This window comes from Aotus nancymaae, unplaced genomic scaffold (genome assembly GCF_030222135.1).
Source record: "Aotus nancymaae isolate 86718 unplaced genomic scaffold, 86718_ANA_hifiasm-v0.15.2.pri h1tg000057l, whole genome shotgun sequence".
NCBI classification, from domain to species: Eukaryota; Metazoa; Chordata; class Mammalia; order Primates; family Aotidae; genus Aotus; species Aotus nancymaae.
The window spans coordinates 54,492,550-54,515,991 of NW_026988471.1; the positions used below are offsets into that span (position 1 = coordinate 54,492,550).

The window sequence follows — 23,442 nt, forward strand, 5'->3', positions numbered from 1 at the left end:
TACCTGAATCCATTAATGCTAAACTTCCACCACATGCAGATGCCATAGACGATGACCCTAAAGAAAGAAAAACAGCTGCTTTACAGTATACTGATTTTTTAAATGTAGAAAATGTTATCGGTTATTTCCTTATAAATATTCAATTACAATAGAGATATTCAATAGTCTCTTCTTCCTTCTTATTAAAAGCACCTAAGGCAAACTCTCCTAAGCCAAAAACTATGGGGCCGCATGGTCCAATATGGTAGCCATTAGCTACAAGTGGCTACTAAAAGTTAAATCAATTAAATTCAATTCCTCAACTGGACAGCACAGATAAAGAGGATTTCTATCATCACAAGAAGTTTTTTTTTCCCCCACGATAGAGTCTCGCTTTGTCACCCAGGCTGGAGTACAGTGGCATGATCTTTGCTCATTGCAACCTCCATCTCCTGAGTTTAAGCGATTCTCCTGCCTCGGCTTCCCGAGTACCTGGGACTACAGGCGCCCACCACCATGCCCAGCTATTTTTTTGTATTTTTAGTAGAGACAGGGTTTCACCATGTTAACCAGGATGGTCTCAATCTCCTGACCTTGTGATCCACCTGCCTTGGCCTCCCAAAGTGCTGGGATTATAGGCATGAGCCACTGCACCCAACCCATCACAAAAAGTTCTATTGAACAGTATTGCTATAAAGATTCTTTTTTTTTTTTTTTTTGAGATGGAGTTTCACTCTGTCACCCAGGCTGGAGTGCAGTGGCACAATCTCGGCTCACTGCAACCTCCATCTCCTGGGTCCAAGTCATTCTTGTGCTTCAGCCTCCTGAGTAGCTAGGACTACAGGCATGTGCCACCACGCCCAGCTAAATTTTTTGTATTTTCAGTAGAGACAGGGGTTTCACCATGTTAGCCAGGATGGTCTTGATCTCCTGACCTCCTGATCCACCTGCCTTGGCCTCCCAAAGTGCTAGGATTACAGGCATGAGCCACCACGCCTGGCCTGAATTTTTTATTTAAATGTGACCTTTTAGCCTAGACTCCGTCTGTGATGTCCATTTATTATTCATGTGGATATGTGACAGATATCCCTTGCCTAATGATCACTCTGTTTTGGCCCTTTCTCTTCTGCTAACCTTGTTCTGTGGTTAGAAATAAAATAAACAAGCCAAACTGGATCTATTATAACAGATAAAGAAAAATATTTGTTTTATATTGCTTTCAAAGCAACTCGTTAGCTAAGAACAGAGTTTCAGACAAGTATATGATTAATTCAATACATTTTTCTCTTGCAATAAACTTGGGTTCTGTAGTAATAAACATAATGTAACATTACATTTGAAAACTTAATAACAGAATAGGGAATTTGGTCCTTACTATGAAAGAAGTATTTCAGTACCATACCATTTGACTCTAGGACTTCAGATGTAACTCTTATGGTGAAAGGAAAATCTTTGGGAATAACAGGATACAAAGCTTTCTCAGCAAGAGCACCTAAATTAGAATAGAAAACAATAAGTAAAAAATGTACTAAATCGGGTGGTGGGGCAAAAAAAAAAAAGTAATAAGTCTCTGTAAGAATACCATGTAAGTTTACAGATCTGTACTTACCATGCCCAAGTTCTCTTCTATTTAAACCCGTGACTTTGCCAATTTCATTAGTTGCATAAGGAGGAAACTTAAAAAAGAAACACACACACATATACAATTGACATGAAAAGATGTCCAAGTTATATTACCAAAACATTAAGAAAACTTCTAGAACAGAGGAATCTCATTTTTTTTAAAAAAAGTACATTAATAAATACACAGAAAATGTATGATGTAAATTTAACATACATACCAAATTGCTATAAGTAGCTATTTCCAGTGTGTAAATAGCTTGGGGTGTGGGAACTGGAAGCGTATGGGGATTTACACCATAAATTTCCATAATGTTTAAATTATTAACAATAACAAAATGTTATATTTTTGAAAGAAAACATATACATATTTTAAAAGTATACACTGAAGATTCACAGCTTTTTCCATAGCAAAGCCAACATTTATTTCACTAAATTGAAACAATTTACACTGATACTTTTTAGAATTGTCTCTCTCCACCACCTCTTTCAGATATGAAACAAAATACATGAATGGCAAGTTGCATATTTTGAAGTATTTCTCAAGCAAAACATAATGACAAAAATGTATAGAGGAAACAGCTCTTTTCCATAAGAGTTTTATTTTAGCCAGTGGTTGCAAACTGTTTCATTTGATGGATATGTTACCTTGAAGGAATGTGAATTCATTGTGATCATTTGAGAACTGGAAGATTTCCCATAAAAATCTGTAATTTCAGGCTGGGCACAATGGTTTATGCCTGTAATCCCAGCACTTTGGGAGGCTGAGGCAGGCGGATCACTTGAGCTCAGGAGTTTGAGACTAGCTTGGCCAACATGGTGAGACTCTGTATCTACTAATACAAAAATTAGCCAGACGTGGTGGTACACGCCTGTAATCCCAGCTAGTCAGGAGGCTGAGGCAGGAGAATTGCCTGAACCCAGGAGGCGGAGGTTGCGGTGAGCCGAGATCATGCCATTGCACTCCAGCCTGGGTAACAAGAGCGAAACTCCGTCTCAAAAAAAAAAAAAAAAAAAAAAAAAAATCCCCCCCAAAATCTGTAATTCCAGTTTAACAAGAAAAATTTTAAAAGCAGTGATGGAGCAGTAATCTGATTAAACCTCTGAATCTAGCAGTCAATTGGCAGGAAATAGAGGGCAGAGACAGGATCTCACTATGTTGCGCAAGCTGGTCTTGAATTTCTGAGCTCAGCTATTCTCCTGCCTCGGCCTCTCAAAGGCCTGGGATTACAGGTATGAGCCACCATGCCCTGCTCTCCATGTATATTCTTCAAATAACAAAATTAAAAGTACTTTATACTAGGTCTGGTCCCTTAGGATTTTTTGTGAATCAAGTATCTAAAGTAGTACTAAAGTATTCTCTAAAATACTACTTATATCTCTCTCTACTTATCATTCTACACAAAGCTTGCCATGCCTTCTGTAAACAATAAAACAGTACCCCCAAAATTGACCTTAATAGATATATGATAAAACTAGCAAAGTAAAATATTATTATTGGTAAAATCCAGATAGTGGATATATGGATAGTCACTGAAAAGTTCTTTCAACTTTACTGTATCCTGGAAGTTTTTAAAAATAAAATGTTCCAGCCAGAGCAACATTCTCTAGAAAAAAATAAAAAAAATTAGCCAATCGTGGTTGCACATGCCTGTAATCCCAGCTACTCAGGAGGCTGAGGCGAGAGGATATCTTGAGCCTGGGAGGCAGAGGTTGCAGTGAGCTAAGACTGCACCACTCACTCCAGCCTGGGCAACAGAGTGAGACCTTGTCTCACAAATATAAATAAAATAAAATTTTGGGGAAAAAAATTCACCTTACCTCATAATGCAGCATGAAATTTTTATCTTTTATCCCACTACAAATAAAAGGCATCATATTAAAAACATCATAGGAAAAAAACGTATTTGTTTCAATAAACAACTAAAACATATTTAAGGGGATTTTACAAAACAACTAGGTATTAATAAATATTAGACTGAAACTGAAAACCACAGAATTAATTAGAAGGATGATTGTGAGATGATACTTTCTCCTGGGGCTTATGAATAAATTGTACAGATTTAGAAAGCCAATTTTGCTTTAAATATAAGTCCTTAAATCCAAATTTTAATACTAAGACAAGACAACAGATGTATTTTTAAGCATTAACAACTACTGAGAGAATCCTAAATGCTATAACCACATTAGTTAAATCTCAGAGCTACAATGCTTCTCGCAGTCAACATGGGAAATGAAGAAAAAGTCCTGGGATGGGGCAGAATCTGCATGATTATAAACTGTAACTTTGGAAAAAGAAATCTAAAAATCAAACTCCTTCAAAGGACTAAAGGAATCACAGAACTGGGGAGCTAGAGGGCATTATAGTGGGTCATTGGCCCCGTTCATTTTACAAGAAATAGAAACCAAAGGCCAGTGTAGCTGAGTGACGGCATGTGCCCCTTTATTTACATAGGTTATAGACCTAAGACTAGAATATATGGAGGTTTCCTGACCAAGCCCAGTGCTCTGCATTCCACCATCACACACACACAGCTGCACTGTTGATTTTATCAGATACATGGAAATCAATTACAGGGGCTATCTTGAATATACTGGGAATTATCCTCATCAGTTGGGCAGCAGGAAAAGGGAGACTGAGCCCTGTGGTCTTCTGAGACCCTTAAATAAGGAACTGGAAGTAGCCCTACTAGGCACTGAGGAAAATAAAGAACTGGCTATGAGTGTCAAGACTCTGATGCAATAATACTGGTGAGGACTGCAATACAGATTCTTATCATCAAAATTGATCAGCATGATTTTATTGTTGACTTTTTTAGGAGCAGAGGAGGACAGCCGAGTATTTCTGAACACAAAATCACGATGTGGCTTGGGATTAGACAAAGCTTTTCTTTTGTTTGTATTGCATTTTAGGTTTTGGGGTACATGTGAAGAACATGCAAGATTGTTGCATAGGTGCATACGTGGCAGTGTGATTTGCCGCCTTCCTCCCCTTCACCTATATCTGGCATTTCTCCCCATACTATCTCTCCCCAACTCCCCACCCGCCGCTGTCCCTCCCCTATTTCCCCCCAACAGACCCCAGTGTGTAGTGCTCCCCTCCCTGTGTCCATGTGTTCTCATTGTTCAACACCCGCCTATGAGTGAGAACATGCGGTGTTTGATTTTGTGTTCTTGTGTCAGTTTGCTGAGAATGATGGTTTCCAGGTTCATCCATGTCCCTACAAAGGATGCGAACTCGTTTTTGATGGCTGCATAATATTCCATGGTGTATATGTGCCACATTTTCCCTGTCCACTCTATCATCGATGGGCATTTGGGTTGGTTCCAGGTCTTTGCTATTGTAAACTGTGCTGCAATGAACATTCGTGTGCATGTGTCCTTATAGTAGAATGATTTATAATCCTTTGGATATATACCCAGTAATGGGATTGCTGAGACAAAGCTTTCCATTAATAGCCTCCAGCTTAGTTTCAGCAATGGGAACTTTCGTCTATTTATTTGCCCTCTTGTTTCAAATAGAAAAACCAATCCATTCAAGATTACCAAGGAAGTCTGTCCTAAGAAATCATTCTAGAGACACAGAACAAACTAAATGTACTCACATTAAAGAATTAAATGATTTACCAATATTTGTTGCAAACCAGTGATTTAGAAGACAGTATAGCACATACACACACAATCCTTTGAAATCATGATGTAAACAGAAAAATAAAGTACAAAAATACAAGTTAAAAAAAGTAACGACTAATAATATATCACATAAGCTTTAATTATATACTAGAACTTCATAAAACATAACAAACATCATAAAAACATAACTTACTTTATAGCTGTTATAACTTGATCTGACTTAATACTGGATTCTAATGAATCAAATGTAACGGTACAAAGCACCTAAAAAAGAAAAAAGAACTTCTCAGGCTTTAATACACTAACCACAAAGATGAAAACTAAAAATATTTGAAGAATCCAACTAACTCTTAAAAAAATGGACTAAGTACATCCTACACAAAGCTTGCCATCCTGCTAAGTGCAGTAAACACTTATTTATCCTATAAATATTCATACTATGTGTAAATCTCAATAATCCAAAGTTCTAACATCATACAGACTACAAATGTAAAGCACTGCACTAGGAGTGCTGGGGAAGGAAGGCAGGAAGAGAAAGCAGTATTTTTAAGAACTATATATGAGAGTTCGCTGAGAAAGCCTCAATACTGGTTCAGCCAATAAAACTGCCTGCTTAAAATTTTAAAAAATCAGGCCAGGTGTGGTGGCTCATGCCTGTAATCCCAGCACTTTGGGAGGCCGAAGCAGGCAGATCACAAGGTCAGGAGTTCAAGACCAGCCTCGCCAATATGGTGAAACAGTCTCTACTAAAAATACAAAAATTAGCCAGGCATGGTGGTGTACACCTGTAGTCCCAGCTACTCAGGAGGATGAGGCAGAGAACTGCTTGAACCCAGGAAGCGGAGGTTGCAGTGAGCCGAGGTTGTGTGCCACTGTACTCCAGCCTGGGCAACAGAGTGAGATTCCATCTCAAAAAAAGAAAAAAAAAATCAGTGTTCTTTGTAGAAAGAAACGTAATATAATCCAGACACTCTACAATGTATCATTTACAACATCCAGTATATAACCTACAATGAAACAGGAAACAGGGCACATTCTCAAGAAAAAAGACAAGGAATGGAGGCTGATTCTGAGTTGATTAAGAAGGTGGATTAGCAGGCAAAATATTTTTAACAGCTATTATAAGTATACTCAAAGGACATTAAAAAAAAGGTATGTGGAAATAATCTCACAGTAGTGTAACAAAAAAAAGGACAAAAAAGAATAAGTGAAAATTCTAAAACTGAAAACTTTAAGATCTCATAATGGAAAGGAGATAGCATGAGTCAGTGAGCATGAAGATGAGTGAACAGAAATTGTCCAATTTGCAGGAGAGAGGGAAGAGAACATAGTTGCAGTCACCTATAGGACTGTATCAAAAGGATAACGTATGTGCAGTTACAATTCCAGAAGGCAAGAAGAGAGAATGAGGCAGGAAAAAATATTTGAAGAAAGAATAGATAAAAATTCTGAAGTTTGGTGAAAGACATGAATGTACAGATTTAGGCTCAGAACGCTTTTAGTAGAATAAATTCAAAGGAAACCACACCTTTCAATTATAATGCTGAAAACCAAAGATAAGGAGCAAATCTTGAAAGCACCCACATGAAAACAATCATAACATATAAGAAACAATGATTTGAATGCGTCCTTTTCATCAGAACATGGAGAACAAAAAACACTGAAACATCTTCAGGTGCTAAAAGAAAAAAGAATCACCCCAGAATTCTGTACCCAGCATAAAGATTCTTTGTACACTGAACATGCAGTATCTGGTTAAAAAAAAAAAGATTCTTTGTACATAAAGGCAATATAAAGACATTTCCGAAAAACAAAAAATTAGAATTTGTTATTAGAAAACTCATAGGATGATATTAAAGGAAGTCTTGTCAGAATGAAGGGAAATGATATTAGATCCATACTTGGATCTTCAGGAAGAAATAAAAAGCACCAGAAATGGTAAACATGTGGGCCAATATAAAAGTCTTATCTTTTTCTTATCACTTCCTTAAAATATATGATTGTATAAAAGTTATGACATTGCCTTGTGGGGGTTTATGACACATGTAGTTGTAACACATAAGACAACTGCAATATAAAGGATAGAAGCGGTGGGAAATGCACCTAAATGGTTGCAAAGTTTCTTCATTTTATGTTAAGTGGTACAAAATTAATTCTAAAAAGACTGTGAGGGCCTGGCATGGTGGCTCATGCCTGTAATACCAGCACTTTGGGATGCTGAGGCCTCCGGAGGACTACTGGAGCCTAGGAGTTCAAAACTAGCTTGGGCAACATGGTGAAACTCTGTCTCAACAAAAATTTTAAAATATATATAAATAAAATGACTTGTGAGAAGTTATGTATGTATACTGTAATTTCTATAGTACTCACTAAAAAATAATTCAGAGGTACAGCTGAAAAATACCAAGAGGCAAATTAAAATAGAATTATAAAAAATAATCAATTAATTCAAAAAGAAGGCTGAAAGTAAAAAATAGAGAAACAAAAAACAACAGAAAAATAAAGATAAATAATAAAATGACAGTACATTCAATTATATCAATGATTGAATTTAACATGAATGGACTAAGTACTACAGTTACAAAGGCAGAGATTATCACCATGGATAACAAAAGTATGTAGAATATCTTAATGAAGGCATTTTAAAAACTTGATTAAAGAGCATAAAAAAAAACCTTAATCAAAAGTGAGACACACTGTATTCACTCTGAAGACTAACTTAAATTATAAAAGTATCATTCTTCTCTCAGATAAATATATAAATGTAGTGCAATTACTATTGGAAATCCTAAAGGGATATTTTGAGAACTTGATATAAACTAAAATTCATATAAAGGAACAAATGGGGCCGGGCACGGTGGCTCACGCCTGTAATCCCAGCACTTTGGGAGGCTGAGGTGGGTGGATCACGAGGTTGGGAATTAGAGACCAGCCTGGCCAATATGGAGAAACCCCGTCTCTACTAAAAATAAAAAAATTAGCTGGGCATAGTGGTGTGTGCCTGTAATTCCAGCTTCTCGGGAGGCTGAGGCAGAATTGCTTGAAACCGGAAGGTGGAGGTTTCAGTGAGCTGAGATTGTGCCATTGCACTTCAGCCTGGGAGAAAGAGTGAAATTCCGTCTCAGAAGAAAAAAAGAAAAAAGGAAAAAAAGGAACAAATGTACCTATATCTTAAAACAATTTTGAGGGGAAGAGAAAACAGGGAAGACGATTTGCTTCTCAGATGTAAAAATGTACCCCAAATAATAATTAAAAAAGTTTGACAGTGGCCCCAAAAATTCACATAACAATGTAAAAAGATATAGTTTAACAATGTATTTATAAACTTTGACTATCATAAGGCGACATCACAAGTCACTGAGAAAAATAAAGTATTAGTAAATAATGTAAAATTGGCTCACTATGGAGGTTTTCTTTTCATACAACGTGTAGGAATAAATTCAAAGATCAATTAATGGTCTAAATTTGACAGCTAAAACTAGAAAGCTAATAGAAAAAGTAGGTGGGTAACTTTGTAACTTTGAGGTACAGAAGAATTTCTTTTTTTTTTTTTTTTTTTTTTTTTTCTAAAAATAAGAAGTTTACTCAGTCTTAGAAAACTACAAGCTAGCAAATGTACGGAGAGCTGGCTGGTGCTAACACCACAGTTAAGACAGTGTCTTTTTTTTTTTTTTTTGTATTTCTAACAAGGAATAATTTTTTTTTTTTTTTAATTGCATTTTAGGTTTTGGGGTACATGTGAAAAACATGCAAAGTTGTTGCATAGGTGCATTCATGGCAGTGTGATTTGCTGCCTCCTTCCCCCTCACCCATATCTGGCATTTCTCCCCATGCTATCCCTCCCCAACTCCCCCCCCCGCTGTCCCCCCACTCCCCAGCAACAGACCCCCGTGTATAGTGCTCCCCTCCCTGTGTCCATGTGTTCTCCTTGTTCAACACCCTTCTATGAGTGAGAACATGTGGTGTTTGGTTTTGTGTTCTTGTGTCAGTTTGCTGAGAATGATGGTTTCCAGGTTCATCCATGTCCCTACAAAGGACGCAAACTCCTCATTTTTAATGGCTACATAATATTCCATGGTGTATATGTGCCACATTTTTCCTGTCCAGTCTATCATCGATGGGCATTTGGGTTGGTTCCAGGTCTTTGCTATTGTAAACTGTGCTGCGATGAACATTCGTGTGCATGTGTCCTTATAGTAGAACGATTTATAATCCTTTGGATATATGCCCAGTAATGGGATTGCTGGGTCAAATGGAATTTCTATTTCTAGGTCCTTGAGGAATCGCCACACTGTTTTCCACAGTGGTTGAACTAATTTACACTCCCACCAACAGTGTAAAAGTGTTCCTATTTCTCCACATCCTCTCCAGCATCTATTTTCTCCAGATTTTTTAATGATCGCCATTCTAACTGGCGTGAGATGGTATCTCAATGTAGTTTTGATTTGCATTTCTCTAATGACCAGTGATGATGAGCATTTTTTCATATGTTTGTTGGCCTCTTGTATGTCTTCTTTTGTAAAGTATCTGTTCATATCCTTCGCCCATTTTTGAATGGGCTTGTTTGTTTTTTTCTTGTAAATCTTTTTTAGCTCGTTGTAAATTCTGGATATCAGTCCTTTGTCAGATGGGTAGGCTGCAAAAATTTTTTCCCATTCTGTTGGTTGCCGATTCACTCTATTGACTGTTTCTTTTGCCATGCAGAAGCTGTGGAGTTTGATTAGGTCCCATTTGTCTATTTTGGCTTTTGTTGCCCTTCTTAAATAAAACTTCAAAAATACAAACCTCAAAAGTTTGTGAAAAGTGAAAGTGAAAAGGTAAACTATATCAGAACTAAAGATTTCAGATTTACTCTAAACACAGTAGGCTACTGCAAGCGAAGTTAAAAGGCAATCAATAAAGAAGGAAACATATACATATAAAGTTTGTTACCAAAAAGAATATTTAAAACACTTATAAGAAATTACTGCAAAATAGCTACAATACAGTAAACCATATTAAAGAAAGAAAAACTGGCCAAAGGATATGGACAGAAAATTCATAAAACAAGCAAAGCTGAGACAGGGCCACCATACTGCACAACTCTAGGGATCAACATCCATGTGAAAATAATGCCCTGGTAGTGTGCAGTTCCCCAGGGCATGGTTTATGCAGTGACCATGTTGACTGGCTGTTATATAAATAATACTCAGTAATCAGGAAAATATAAATTAAAGCAACAAGATACTACTTGGTACCTATCAGATTGACAGAATTAAAGAAACAATTAATATAAGAAAGAGATAAAAGCATAATATGGTATATAGGACAATGAATACAGATGTAGGTAAATATTAATACATGAACAGAAGGAGAACCAGAAGGCTACATGTTAAATACAAAAAAGTGGGTGCCTATGGAAAAAAACGAACAGAACTGTGGTACAGGCTAAATGGAGAAAATAAATGAGGGCCGTGAACAGGTCAACAATGACAATATGCCAGCTGGGTGTGGTGGCTCAGGCCTGTAATCCCAGCACTTTGGGAGGTCAAGGCAGGAGGATCATGAGGTCAGGAGTTCAAGACCAGCATGACCAACATGGTGAAACCCTATCTCTACTAAAAATACAAAAAATTAGCTGGGTGTGGTGGCATGTGCCTGTAATCCCAGCTAGTCAGGAGGCTGAGGCAGAACTGCTGGAACCCAGGAGGCGGAGGTTGCAGTGAGCTGAGATCATGCCACTGCACTACAGCCTGGGCGACAGAGTGAGACTCCATCTCAAAAAAAAAAAAAAAACCCCAAAAAAATATGCCATAAACTGGAGCCTGAGATATCACTTTTGTATATCCAATATCAAAAGAAAGATGCAACAGAAATACCAGATAATTCTAGAAAATGCAAACTAATTTATAGTGACAAAAGCAGATTAGTAGTCACTTGAGGAGGTGGGGGCAAGAAGAAGGAATTACAAAAAGGCATAAGGAAACTCTTCGGGGTAACAGATAATGTTCATTATCTTTTTTATTTTTAAATTTTTTAAGAGACAGGGTCTTGCTCGGTAGCTCAGGCTGGAGTGCAATGGCACGACCACAGATCAGTGCAACCTCAAACTCTTGGCCTCAGGCAATCCTTACTCCTGGGCCTGAGCAACCATGCCTGGCCTGTTTATTATCTCTACTGGTTTCTCAGTTGTATACATATGAAAAGTTACCAAATCATACACTCTAAACAGCATAGTTTATTGAATAGCAAGTATACCTAAAAAAAACCAACTGTTAAAATTACATAAAACACACCAGAGGCTAGGTGCGGTGGCTCATGCCTGTAATCCCAGCACACTGGATTGCTTGAGGCCAAGAGTGTGAGACCAGTTTCGGCAACATAGTAAGACCTTGTCTACAAAAAAAAATTTAAAATTAGCCAGGCATGGTAACATGCCTGTAGTCCCAGCTACTCAGGGAGCTGAGGTGGGAGGATTGCCTGAGTCCAGGAGTTTGAGGTTTCAATAAGCTATGATTGTGTCACTGCACTGCAGCCTGAGTGACCAAGCAAGACCCTCAAACAAAACAAACAAACAAGAACTAACACATATTAATCTAAATAAATTAAACTATATGACAAAACCTATAGCATCTACTAATGTACTTCTATTAAATCTAATTAATCTTAATTTAGCAAATAATTAGAGCTTTTTATATAAATTACCTGTGTTTGTCCTCTTTGAAATAATGCTGATCCATGAAGGGTTTTAAACATATCTACCTCACAACTTATATTCCTAAGTGAAGTCAAATCCCGACCATCGCACCTATAGTGATAGAAGAAATAAGTACGTGATGTTATGCTACAAATCAGAAAAATCACCTGTCTTTATCTCTGCCAGGATGTTCTCAACCTCAGTTGCATATCACAATCATCTGTGGAACTTTAAAAACAACACAGGTGTATAGGTTCAACTGCTGACATTCTGATTCAGTGAATCAGGATAGTGCTCAAGTATCTGTATTATTTTTTTAAAGTTCCATAGAACTTTAAATACAGTCAGGGCTGGCAAGCACTCACTGCTTTACACACAACGCTCAAGACAAATGGTCACATAGCCACATACTCTTTCTTCAATAGGTGTCCATTTATATGCAAATATTATAATTCTTTACTGTTCACTTGAAAGAAAATAAACTTTCTTTGATGAAGTTTCCATTTTCAAGGCAACTTGCAGAGACAGTACATGCTTCAATTTCATCAAAAAAGGGTATGTTTACCTTTTGTATTCATTCAAAATAATACTTCTAAAAACCTCCTTTGCAACAACATTGAAGGATTCTATTATTTCAAATGGATCGGCCTCTGGAAATTTTTCTATAGAAAAAAAAAACAAACCAAAATAAAGATTTTTACTTATGAGGAGACAGGATTTCTCTAAAATTCACAGCATAAAATCAATTAACTACAGGAATCAACCAAGGGACATAACTCTGAACATTTAGTCCTCAGGCAAATAAAGTAGATAAATAAAATGTTCTCAAGCAACTGAGACACATCAAGTACCAAGTACCACAACTGTGTTGTTATTGTGAACTTAGTTTGCTTTGAAATCAGTTCCCTTTTCTTTTTTTTTTTGGAGACAAAGTCTCTCTATCGCCCAGGCTGGAGAGCAGTGGTGCGATCTTGGTTCACTGCAACCTTGCCTCCTGTGTTCAAGCAATTCTCCTGCCTCAGCCTCCTGAGTAGCTGGGACTAAAGGTGTGCGCCACCATGTCTGGCTAATTTTTTGTATTTTAGTGGAGACAGGGTTTCACCATGTTGCCCAGGCAGGTCTTGAACTCCTGACGTCAGGGAATCCGCCCACCTCAGCCTCCCAAAGTGCTAGGATTACAGGCGTGAACCACCGCACCCAGTCCATCAGTTCCCTTTCCTATTATGTTACTAGAAGAATCCAGCCACTCTTTATGGAAAGGTCTGACAGGTTTTTCTTTTTTGAGATGGAGTTTCGCTCTTGTTGCCCAGGCTGGAGTGCAATGGAGCGATCTGGGCTAACGGCAACCTCTGCCTCCCTGGTTCAAGCGATTCTCTTACCTCAGCCTCCCTAGAAGCTGGGATTACGGGTATGTGCTACCACATCTGGCTAATTTTGTATTTTTAGTAGAGATGGGGCTTCTCCATGTTGGTCAAGCTGGTTTTGAACTCCCAACCTCAGGTGAGCTACCCGCCTCAGCCTCCCAAGGTGCTGGGATTATAGGCGTGAGCCACTGTGCCCAGCCTAATGGACAGTTTTAACAGTAGTCACCCTCACTCTTTCTCCTTTATCTAAATCTGCAAATTGGGGAACAATTTTAAAAATATGTTATGAATCCCTACAAACTGTTTTCTATCTAATATTTGTCAAGTGCCTTCATGAGCCAGGCATTTTATTGGTTTTTAAATACTTTTAACTTTCATAATAACTTATGAAACAAATTTTATTCTCATTGTACAGAAGAAAAAACTGAGGCTTAAAGGGGTGGAGTATTGTGTAAGAGATAACCAGTGAATTGAAAAAATAAAAAAAGAAGTGGAGTAAACTGCCTAAGACCACACAGCTAGTAACTGATACAGCTGTGACCTGAATACAGATCTGTCAGCCTCAAAGGCTTATGGTTTTATTTTATTTTTAGCTTATGGCTTAGATGTTAAGCTATTCTATCCTATCAATTAATTTATGCCAAATTTTAAGTACTGTTCTCTCATGTGTATGGTTTATTTTTTTGAGACGGAGTCTCACTCTGTTGCCCAGACTGGAGTGCAGTGGTGCCATCTCAGCTCACTGCAACCTCTGCCTCCCGCGTTCAAGCAATTCTCCTGCCTCAGCCTCCTGAGTAGCTGGGACTACAGGCGCGCACCACCACACCCAGCTAATTTTCGTATTTTCAGTAGAGATGGGGTTTCACCATGTTGGCCAGGATGGTCTTGATCTCTTGACCTTGTGATCTGCCCGCGTTGGTGCCCCAAAGTACTGGGATTACAGGCGTGTGCCACTGTGCCCAGCCATGTGTATGGTTTATTAAATATAACTTCAAAGTAACCAAAACATAAGAAATGGTCACATAAGATATATTAGTATCGTATCTTCCTCAGACAAGAATAATTTTTAATATTAGGCCTTAATATCTTTATGCTTTAACTGAGTTGTACTTGTAAAGGAAAACAATCAGTACCAAAATATTTAAAATATTATCCTATCAATCCAGAGGGTTGTGAAGATATTCTACTATGTATAATATAAACAAAAAATCACTTTTCTTTTAAAATAAGGCAATATTTGCTATAAAATTTCTTTCTTACTAGACAGAATGAAATGTAGTGAGAAAGGATTAAACTTATTCAATGACAATTACAGTTAATGGCCTTAACATTATCAATGCTAACAGCAGTTTTTTTTTTTTCCTTTTTTTCCAGACAGAGTTTTGCGCTATTGTCTAGGCTGGAGTCCAGTGGTGGATCTTGGCTCAGTGCAACCTCCGCCTCAGAGGTTCAAGTGATTCTTGTGCCTCAGCCTCCTGAGTAGCTGGGATTATAGGTGCCTGCTACCACGCTTGGCAATTTTTGTATTTTTAGTAGAGATGGAGTTTCACCATGTTGGCCAGGCTGGTCTTGAACTCCTGACCTCAAGTGTCTGCTTTAGCCTCCCAAAGTGCTGGAATTACAGGCATGACACACCGTGCCCAGCCTGTTTTTTTTATCTTAAATATTCATGTGAAAGTATATTTATTAGAAAAATTAACAAAAACTATGTCATACTTCATTTGTACTCAGTTTGTGTGAGATTGATATTACACAATATGATCCTTTTCTTAATAATTTCTGGAGAGCTAAATTACCTAAGATCTGCATCTTATAATTGCGCTAGGTGTTAAGAATAAGAATAGCATCAGTTAATATTTATTGAACACTTACTGTGTGCCAGGCACAGATGTAAATGATTTACTCATTTAATTCCCATAAACTAGGTATTATTAATACTGCAATTTCACAGATCAAGAACTCAAGAATTTTAAAGAATATCTTTGGGTTTTCAAATGACAAGATACCAAGTTACACATCTTGTACGGTAAGAGTTTGATTCAGAAAAGATCAGGAACATTCACATTCAACATTTACTAGGTACCTACTCTGCATCAAATGTAGTGCTAGCCACATTCATGGAAGTTAATTTAGCAGTAACACTGTGAGCTATCATTATTGCAAGTTTATTGAAAATAAAGCTGAGAGGCCAGGCACAGTGGCTCATGCCTGTAATCCCAGCACTTTGGGAGGCCGAGGTAGGTGGATCATCTAAGGTTGGGAGTTCGAGACCAGCCTGACCAACATGGAGAAACCCTGTCTCTACTAAAAATACAAAAAAATTAGCTAGGCATGGTGGCACATGCCTGTAATTCCAGCTACTTGGGAGGCTGAGGCAGGAGAATTGCTTGAATCCGGGAGGCTGAGGTTGCAGTGAGCCAAGATCGTGCCACTGCACTCCAGCCTGGGTGACAAGAGTGAGACTCCGTCTCAAAAAAAAAAAAAGAAAAAGAAAAAAAGAAATGCAGCTGAGAAGCAATGAGAGTAACATTTATTTGAGATCTTCAACCAAAGTTAAAAAAAAAGTCTATTATTTCTTTTAACGCTTTTTAAATTAAAAAATACATAGTAATTGAGGTTCTGTGCAAAGGGACTTTCTTTTTCCCTGAAACAGTTCAGGGAAGCTTTGGAGAAGAGGTGGCATTTGAGCCTTGAGTTAGAAAAAGATCACCTGCTATGAGAGAGCATTCCAGGCCTAGGGAACAGCAGCTGTAAAGTTCAAAGTCCTTTGAACTCTCCTTTTCTTACAGACGTGATGCCCTTCCTCTTTGACCTTTAATCCCAAGAAGCAAGAGCCAGGCCATGCCTTATTAAGGTTGCCCTCAGCAAAAAAAAATAAAATAAAATTTACCTTTTAGTTGTTCCTCTGTATCTAATCTTATTTTGTTAACAGCTTCATCTCTGGAAATCTAAAAGAAAGTTTAGGTTCAGTTATTACATATACATAGCAACATTTAACATTTCTGTTTTCTAATTATTATACAATGAATACATTGTGAGTTACCCAGATTACTCTAACTGTAATATTCTTTAAAATATTAGAATTGGTTGATTTATGACAAATATTACCTGTTAATTCATTCAAATACATTTGTATACTCCCCTAAAACTTACATTAAAAAAGAAAAGAACTTTGAGAGGCCAAGGTGGGCAGATCACCTGAGTCCAGGAGTTCGAGACCAGTCTGGCCAAAATGGTGAAACCCCGTTTCTACTAAAAGTACAAAAGGTAGCCAGACGTGGTGGCATGCACCTGTAATCCCAGCTACTTGGAGACTGAGGCAGGAGAATCGCTTGAACCTGGAAGGTGGAAGTTGTTAGTGAGCCAAGATCACACCACTGCACTCCATCCTGGGCTACAGAGTGAAAATCTTATCTCAAAAACAAAACAATGGAGAAATAAGCAATTAGGGTTTTATTAGCTTTTTGTTTAGAAATTTCTAATAAAAATAGGACTAACATTCATAAAGAAAATTACATGAGTTATGACAAAAATGTATTCCTAGGACAATTATATAAGACAAAATTCAGGTATACCTACCTTATCATGTTCATAATCTGTAAAAACTGCATAGAGTTTCTCCATAGAGAGTCTATTTAAGCACAAAATAAATGTTAGCATAATATTTGGAAACATGAGGCAGTTTTTATTATAAACAAAACTGAAATATATAATAATCAGCTAAAGCTTTAATAAATACTTCAGAAATTAAAAATTTATACTGCTATTTATCATTGCTAATCTGTTTACTATTTATGGTACAGAACACAATTTCTTTCTCCCACCCTCTCAGGGGAAATCACATATGGTATCCTGCTCTCTTCTTTTTAATTGTTCAATTAATTTCACCTTTCACATACTTTTTTAAACCTCTTCCTTTCTTCCATTCCACCCATTTTGGCTCAGTTATCACAGGAAACTCTTCTGCTAGGAAGAGTTAATTTAATTTCGAACTGATGGCTGTGCAACTGACATTGAGGGAAAGTATTAAACTTTTTAATTTTTTCAAATAAAATAATTTTCCAGTGATTCATTTACATTTACAGAGTGTCTGCCTAACATTCTAAGCACTGGGCATGTAACAGTGATTACATCTGATTTCTTTGAGAATCTCAACAGTTTCCTTAGATATTCAAGTATCTTATGCTTTATTCTCTTTTTCCCAGACACAAAGAGATGTGGGGATTACCTGAATCTTGACCAATAAACACAGTCTTTCATTTGAGATTCAAAGTTAGGCCTTACAAGAGTGATGTGGGCTTATCCTTTTTAAGGGAATAAACAGATATTTATGGGAATTACTCTTAAAACAGAAAAGTGCTATTTATGAAGTAATGCATGGGCAGTGCTTCCATGGGAAGTTTTTCTCCCAAGAGGAAATTAAATCTGATGACAATTTCATATTTTCATTTGCACAGATGTTCTTACTTATGAGCATGTTTCACAATCTCTGGCGAAGGGGTAAATAACTTCTGAGGTGTCCTCTTGGTAACACCAATTTCTTTTACCAACTGCTGGATGCCCTGAATTATTTGTTGGGTATATTTCACTCCAATTTTGATAGCATGGCAAAAGTCCTGCTGTAAAATGTTCTCTGCAGAGGCTTCCAACATCACTATTTAAAGGGGGGAAAAATAACTGCCATCAAAGCTCTTAGTAACATAGCATTTTCAAATACCATGACATGACATAAATATTATAGATCAATTTTAGTTCTTAGTGATAGGTCGACCATGATTTCTTTCCTCAGAATCAACATACTTCCAAAATGTAAGCAGCAGTAAATGAATTAAAAAGAAACCTTGGTATCTGTATTTAGGTTTATATTCTTTTTAAGTTTAAGGAGCTACTTCTCATAAAAAATGAAACAAAAAAGATATTATGCATATATTTTAAAAATAAGTTTTATTGAGCTATAAGTCACATAAAATAAAAATTCAATCTTTTATAGTATACAAGTGCATTTGTTTTTAATACATATTTTAAATAAAATTTAAAAATACGCAACACAGTAGGAATCTAATAAGTATTTCCTGTTTAACAACTGTCACATTATCTAATTCTTGCACAGATAGGGAAATCTTTGCAGTGATCCTTTTTCAAGTAAGCCAACTAAAGGACTGTGATGACCATTAGAAAAAGATAGCTTTTACAACAATGAAACTCCTGTGTAGTGCAGGTAAAAGTCGGGCTTCTAAAATCCACTATTCAGCTTCAGTTTTGCATTCTGAAAGGCTGACTAGCCTCCTGCCTACTTGTGTGTCATTTCTGGTGTTTTGCAACTTGTACAAAGTCAAAGATCATGCAACTTGAGTTATCAACTCACGCAAATGCATAGTTATCAACATATTTTATATATTTAACTGCATCCTGTTGTCATTAAGATTTATTATTATCTGACTCATCACTTCTAAGGTTTCTAGGTTTAATTTATAATAGAATGAACGCCTCTACCCCCTCAATGTGCTTTATATGTTAGAATTCCATCAGCCAACTGAAGTAGACCCATGAAAGGATCTAATATGTAGGTTATCAGAGTCCTGGAAGAATAGGAGAAAGAGGTCAGGGCTGAAAAAGTACTAGAAAAAATAATTGTTGAGGCTGGGTGCGGTAGCTCACGCCTGTAATCCTAGCACTCTGGGAGGCTGAGGCGGGCGGATCACCTGAGGTTGGGAGTTCAAGACCAGCCTGACCAACGTGGTGAAACCCCGTCTTAAAAAAAAAAAAAGAAAAAATAATTGTTGAAAACTCCTCAAATTTGACAGACACAAATGTACAGATTCAAAGTAAACTCTAAACTGGGTAACTCCCAAAAAAGTCAAGCCAAGAAACATCATAATTAGACTTCTGAAAACCAAAGATAACAACTTGAAACCAGCCAGAGAAAAATGACACCTTACCTACAGGGGAAAAGCAATTCAAGTAACAGCAGATTTGCCACCAGAAACCATGGGGGTCAGAGGAAGTGGCACAATATTTTTCAGGTGCTGACAGAAAAAACTGTCAGCTGGGTGTGGTGGCTCACACCTATAATCCCAGCACTTTGGGAGACTGAGGTGGGCGGATCACCAGGTTAAGAGATTGAGACCACCCTGGCCAACATGATGAAACCCCATCTCTACTAAAAATACAAAAATTAGCTGGGTGTGGAGGTATGCGTCTGTAGTCCCAGCTACTTGGGAGGCTGAGGCAGAAGAATCCCCTGAACCTGGGAGGCAGAGGTTGAAGTGAGCCAAGATCACGCCATTGTACTCCAGCCTGGTGACAGAGCAAGACTCCGTCTCAAAAAAAAAAATAAATAAATAACTGTCAACCCAGAATTCTATACCCAGTGAAAATACTAAGGAATGAAAGGGAAATCAAGACTCTCTGATGATGGAGAAATAAGAAAATTTGTTGCCAGTCAACCTACCCTAAAAGAATAACTAAAGGAAGTTCTCTAAACAGAAATAAGTAAAGAAATCGTGGACTGTTAGGAAAGAAAATCAGTATGCAAACTAAGAATAAATATAAAGGCTGGGCATGGTGGCTCACCTGAGGTGAGGAGTTCGAGACCAGCCCCCCACTCCATGCTGAAACTTCGTCTATACTAAAAATACAAAAATTTAGCAGGGTGTGGTGGTGGGTGCCTATAATTCCAGCTACTCAGGAGGCTGAGGCATGAGAATTGAGAATCACTTGAACCCAGGAGGTGGTGGTTGCAGTGAGCTGAGATTGCGCCACTACACTCCAGCCTGGCCAACACAGTGAGACTCCATCTCAAAAAAAAAAAAAAAAGAGAGAGAGAGTAAATACAGAGCAATAGGCTTCTCTTGAGTTTTCTAAATTATGTTTGACAGTTGAAGCAAGAGTGAAAATTATAACACTGCCTAATATGGTTCTAACTGTAGAAGAAAATGAAAATTGCATTCCAAATGGGGGAGGGTAAAGGAAAATAAGTTTCCCATATTTTACACCAGGCATGAAGAAGTTTCCTCTGATACAGGATACGAGATGGCTATATTCTTTTTCTCATCTGTATTTCCAGGATATCCTCTCACTTTGACAGAATTAAACAGGAGATTTAAAAAAATTCATTTAATGTTTGTAAATTATATCTCCATAAATTGCTTTTAAAAATAAAATATATGGCCAGGTGTGGTGGCTCACGCCTACTGTCCCAGCACTTTGGGAGGCCAAGGTGGGAGGATCAGCCTGGTCTCAGAGCAACACAGCAAGGTCCTGTTTCTAAACAAAATAACAAATAGAAGATAAAAAACTCAGTTGTGGTGATATGCCTGTAGACTCAGCTATTCTGGAGGCTGAGGCAGGAGGATCACTTGAGCCCAGCAGTTTGAGGCCATAGTGAGTCATGATCATGCCACTATACTCATACTATAGTCTGGACAACAGAGTTGAGAACCAGACTCAAAAAACAATATATATATATGGCTGGGCATGGGACTCATGCTTGTAATTCCAGTGCTATGGAAGGCCAACACAGGAGGATTGCTTCAGGCCAGGAGTTTGAGACTAGCCTGGGCAATATAGTGAGATGCTATGTCTAATACAAATAATAATAAAATTAAAAAAATAGAATATGACAAAGAAAAATGTATACCCACTCAAATAAATTTTGTTTTCACTCATTAAACTTTAATGCAATTCCTTTTTAAAAATACTTTATAAGAAAATTCCTTTAGTCAGGTGTGATGACATGTGCCTATAGTCCCAGCTACTTAGGAAGCTGAGGGCAGAGAATCACTTGAACCCCAGAGTTTGAGGCTGTAGTGGTGTATAATCACAGCCCTGCATTCCAGCTTGGGTGACAGAGAGAGACTGCATCTTAAAAAAAAAAAAAAATGGCCGGCATGGTGGCCCCCGCCTGTAATCCCAGCACTTTGGGAGGCCGAGGTGGGTGGATCACGAGATCAAGACCATCTTGGCCAACATGGTGAAACCCTGTCTCTACTAAAAATACAAAAATTAGCTGAGCATGGTGGCACGTGCCTGAAGTCCCAGCTACTTGGGAAGCTGAGGCAGAAGAATCGCTTGAACCTGGGAGACAGGTTGCAGTGAGCTGAGATTGCGCCACTGCAGTCCAGCCTGGCTACAGAGCGAGACTCAGTGTCAAAAAAAAAAAAAAAAGATTAATTCCTCTAATGTCTACTTACAATTAGAAGGGTTCAAACTCTAAGGCAGATAGTGGCTATATGACCAATTAGCAGGAGATTTATTTCCGTGTCTTAATAACAATAGCAGGTACTAACTGTATGCTTCTTAGGTACCAGTAACATAGTAACATGCTGGGAACCTGCAAACCTTGACTCTTATCTTCATAACTACCCTGTAAAGTAACCAGACCAGTTTACTAATAGAGAATAAATAAACACTGTTAACTTTCAGCAAAAAATTCAGATGCAGATGAACAGGAAACCAGTACTTTGCTCAAGGCTCTGAGATGCTCAAACATGAGGTAGATGTCATCTATTATTTATGGCTTCCCCATTCTTTGGAATATCCTCTCTACATTTTGATAGTTTAACCACAGTACAAATCCCATCTGGCAGAATACAAAAATCATTTCCTTGCCTCCCTTGCAGTCAAGGGTATGTTCGTGTGCCGCAGTTCTGCTCACTGAGATGTAAATGGAAACTGTTGTGTGGGGATTTCTGGGAAAGTTGCTTAAAATGCAGGTTGACTCACTCAACTCACTTTTTGGCTATTCCTTTCTTTTTTCTTTCTCCTGCCTTTAAGTCAGATGAATTGGCCAGAGCTCTTCATGCCAGTTCATAAGCATGAAGATGAGGCCACATCTTGAGGACAGCAAAGGAGAAAGCTAAAAGGAATCTAGATTTCTTAAGATGGCATGGAACCACTATCACTGTCCTATATTTACCACCTCTGAATTTCTTTTACCTGAGCGAAAAATAAGTTTCCATCTTAAGTCTTGTTTATTTGGTTTGACAGCACAACCCCAACTAATAGGTGGGGATTTTTCCATCTTATAGAACCTCATTTTAACTTCCATCACTGGCTAACATACCAGAAGCAGAAGCTGGAAATGAGATGTTTCACATATTACTTGTACAAAAAAAAGCAGTAAAAGCTGAATAGTTTATGTTTCATCAAAATGTTCCCACATCAGAAAATCCTATGTCAAAAAGTCCCACATGTCAAACATCACATAGAATAAATCAACAATAAAAGCCCTTAAATAATTTATACAAGATCACATGATTATACTGGCAGAGACAGGTTTAAATCTAGGTCATTCTTATTGCTAAAGCCCATTTTCCTTCCACAGAACAAGGACCTGATTTTCATTCATGCAAGTATGACATTTCTGTTACAAGGAGTAAGTGAAAATGGCCCATGGCCAATGCATTTCTTTATTTTATTACTAATTTACCACCTGGTGGAAATGGGTCACTTCTCAAGAGAATACCAAGCAGACTGCGAATGAGGTAGCTAAATTATAATATTTAAGCTAATAAAATGGTTACTACCAGACTTAGAACTTCTATTTTTAAACTAAGTTATTTAGATTAATAACTTATTCGTTTAAACATAATTATTGAAATTATTTTTAGACTATAAATAATTAGTCTAAAAATAATTACCAAAATTATCTTGGTAAAGATTTTTGTATATTTTAAATAAAGCTGAATAATAACATCCTGTAATTTTAGGTATCATTTGATATGAAGCAAGATCACTACAAAAATAGGACAGAGATAAAATATAACAAAAATTTTTATGGCTGCTGACAAAATATACACACAAAGAGTTTAAATGCAGTTTAAGAAGCCAGAACTTGTAAGTAAAATCCAGAACAAATGTAGTATTTAAACAACTTACCAATCTGACTTTTAGGTGCTCCAGCAACCACTAAATTTAAAGTACTAGAAGACATTTCTTTTCTTGTTGGGTTAACAACACATTCTCCATCAATCATTCCTATTCGTACTGCCCCTAAAATGTATTAGAATATTGAAAACCGTTTAATGGAAATTCACAGTTTTCAAGACATTCCAGTGATGGCTTCAATCCCATCTTTGATTGTGACCACAGAATAAAATCCGTATTTCTACCACGGTATTTAAGACCCACAGAACATCCTATCCCGCCCTACCTTCTGGCCTCACTGGA

The 23,442-nt window shown here is 37.5% G+C and overlaps 1 protein-coding gene across 2 annotated transcripts in view; it reads right to left on the bottom strand.

Annotated features, from left to right (window-relative positions):
• Positions 1-23,442, bottom strand: part of PNPT1 (polyribonucleotide nucleotidyltransferase 1) — a 50,386-nt gene that overhangs the window by 15,416 nt on the left and 11,528 nt on the right. For both annotated transcript variants that reach the window (XM_012477257.3, XM_064364128.1), the window contains 11 exons: positions 23,152-23,265; positions 17,740-17,926; positions 16,852-16,903; positions 16,163-16,220; positions 12,474-12,570; positions 11,917-12,019; positions 5,426-5,496; positions 3,421-3,457; positions 1,589-1,655; positions 1,382-1,471; positions 4-57 (listed from right to left, as the gene is read on the bottom strand). In XM_012477257.3, the coding sequence (XP_012332680.2) occupies positions 4-57; positions 1,382-1,471; positions 1,589-1,655; positions 3,421-3,457; positions 5,426-5,496; positions 11,917-12,019; positions 12,474-12,570; positions 16,163-16,220; positions 16,852-16,903; positions 17,740-17,926; positions 23,152-23,265 (930 nt within the window). The remainder of the gene's footprint in view (positions 1-3; positions 58-1,381; positions 1,472-1,588; positions 1,656-3,420; positions 3,458-5,425; positions 5,497-11,916; positions 12,020-12,473; positions 12,571-16,162; positions 16,221-16,851; positions 16,904-17,739; positions 17,927-23,151; positions 23,266-23,442) is intronic.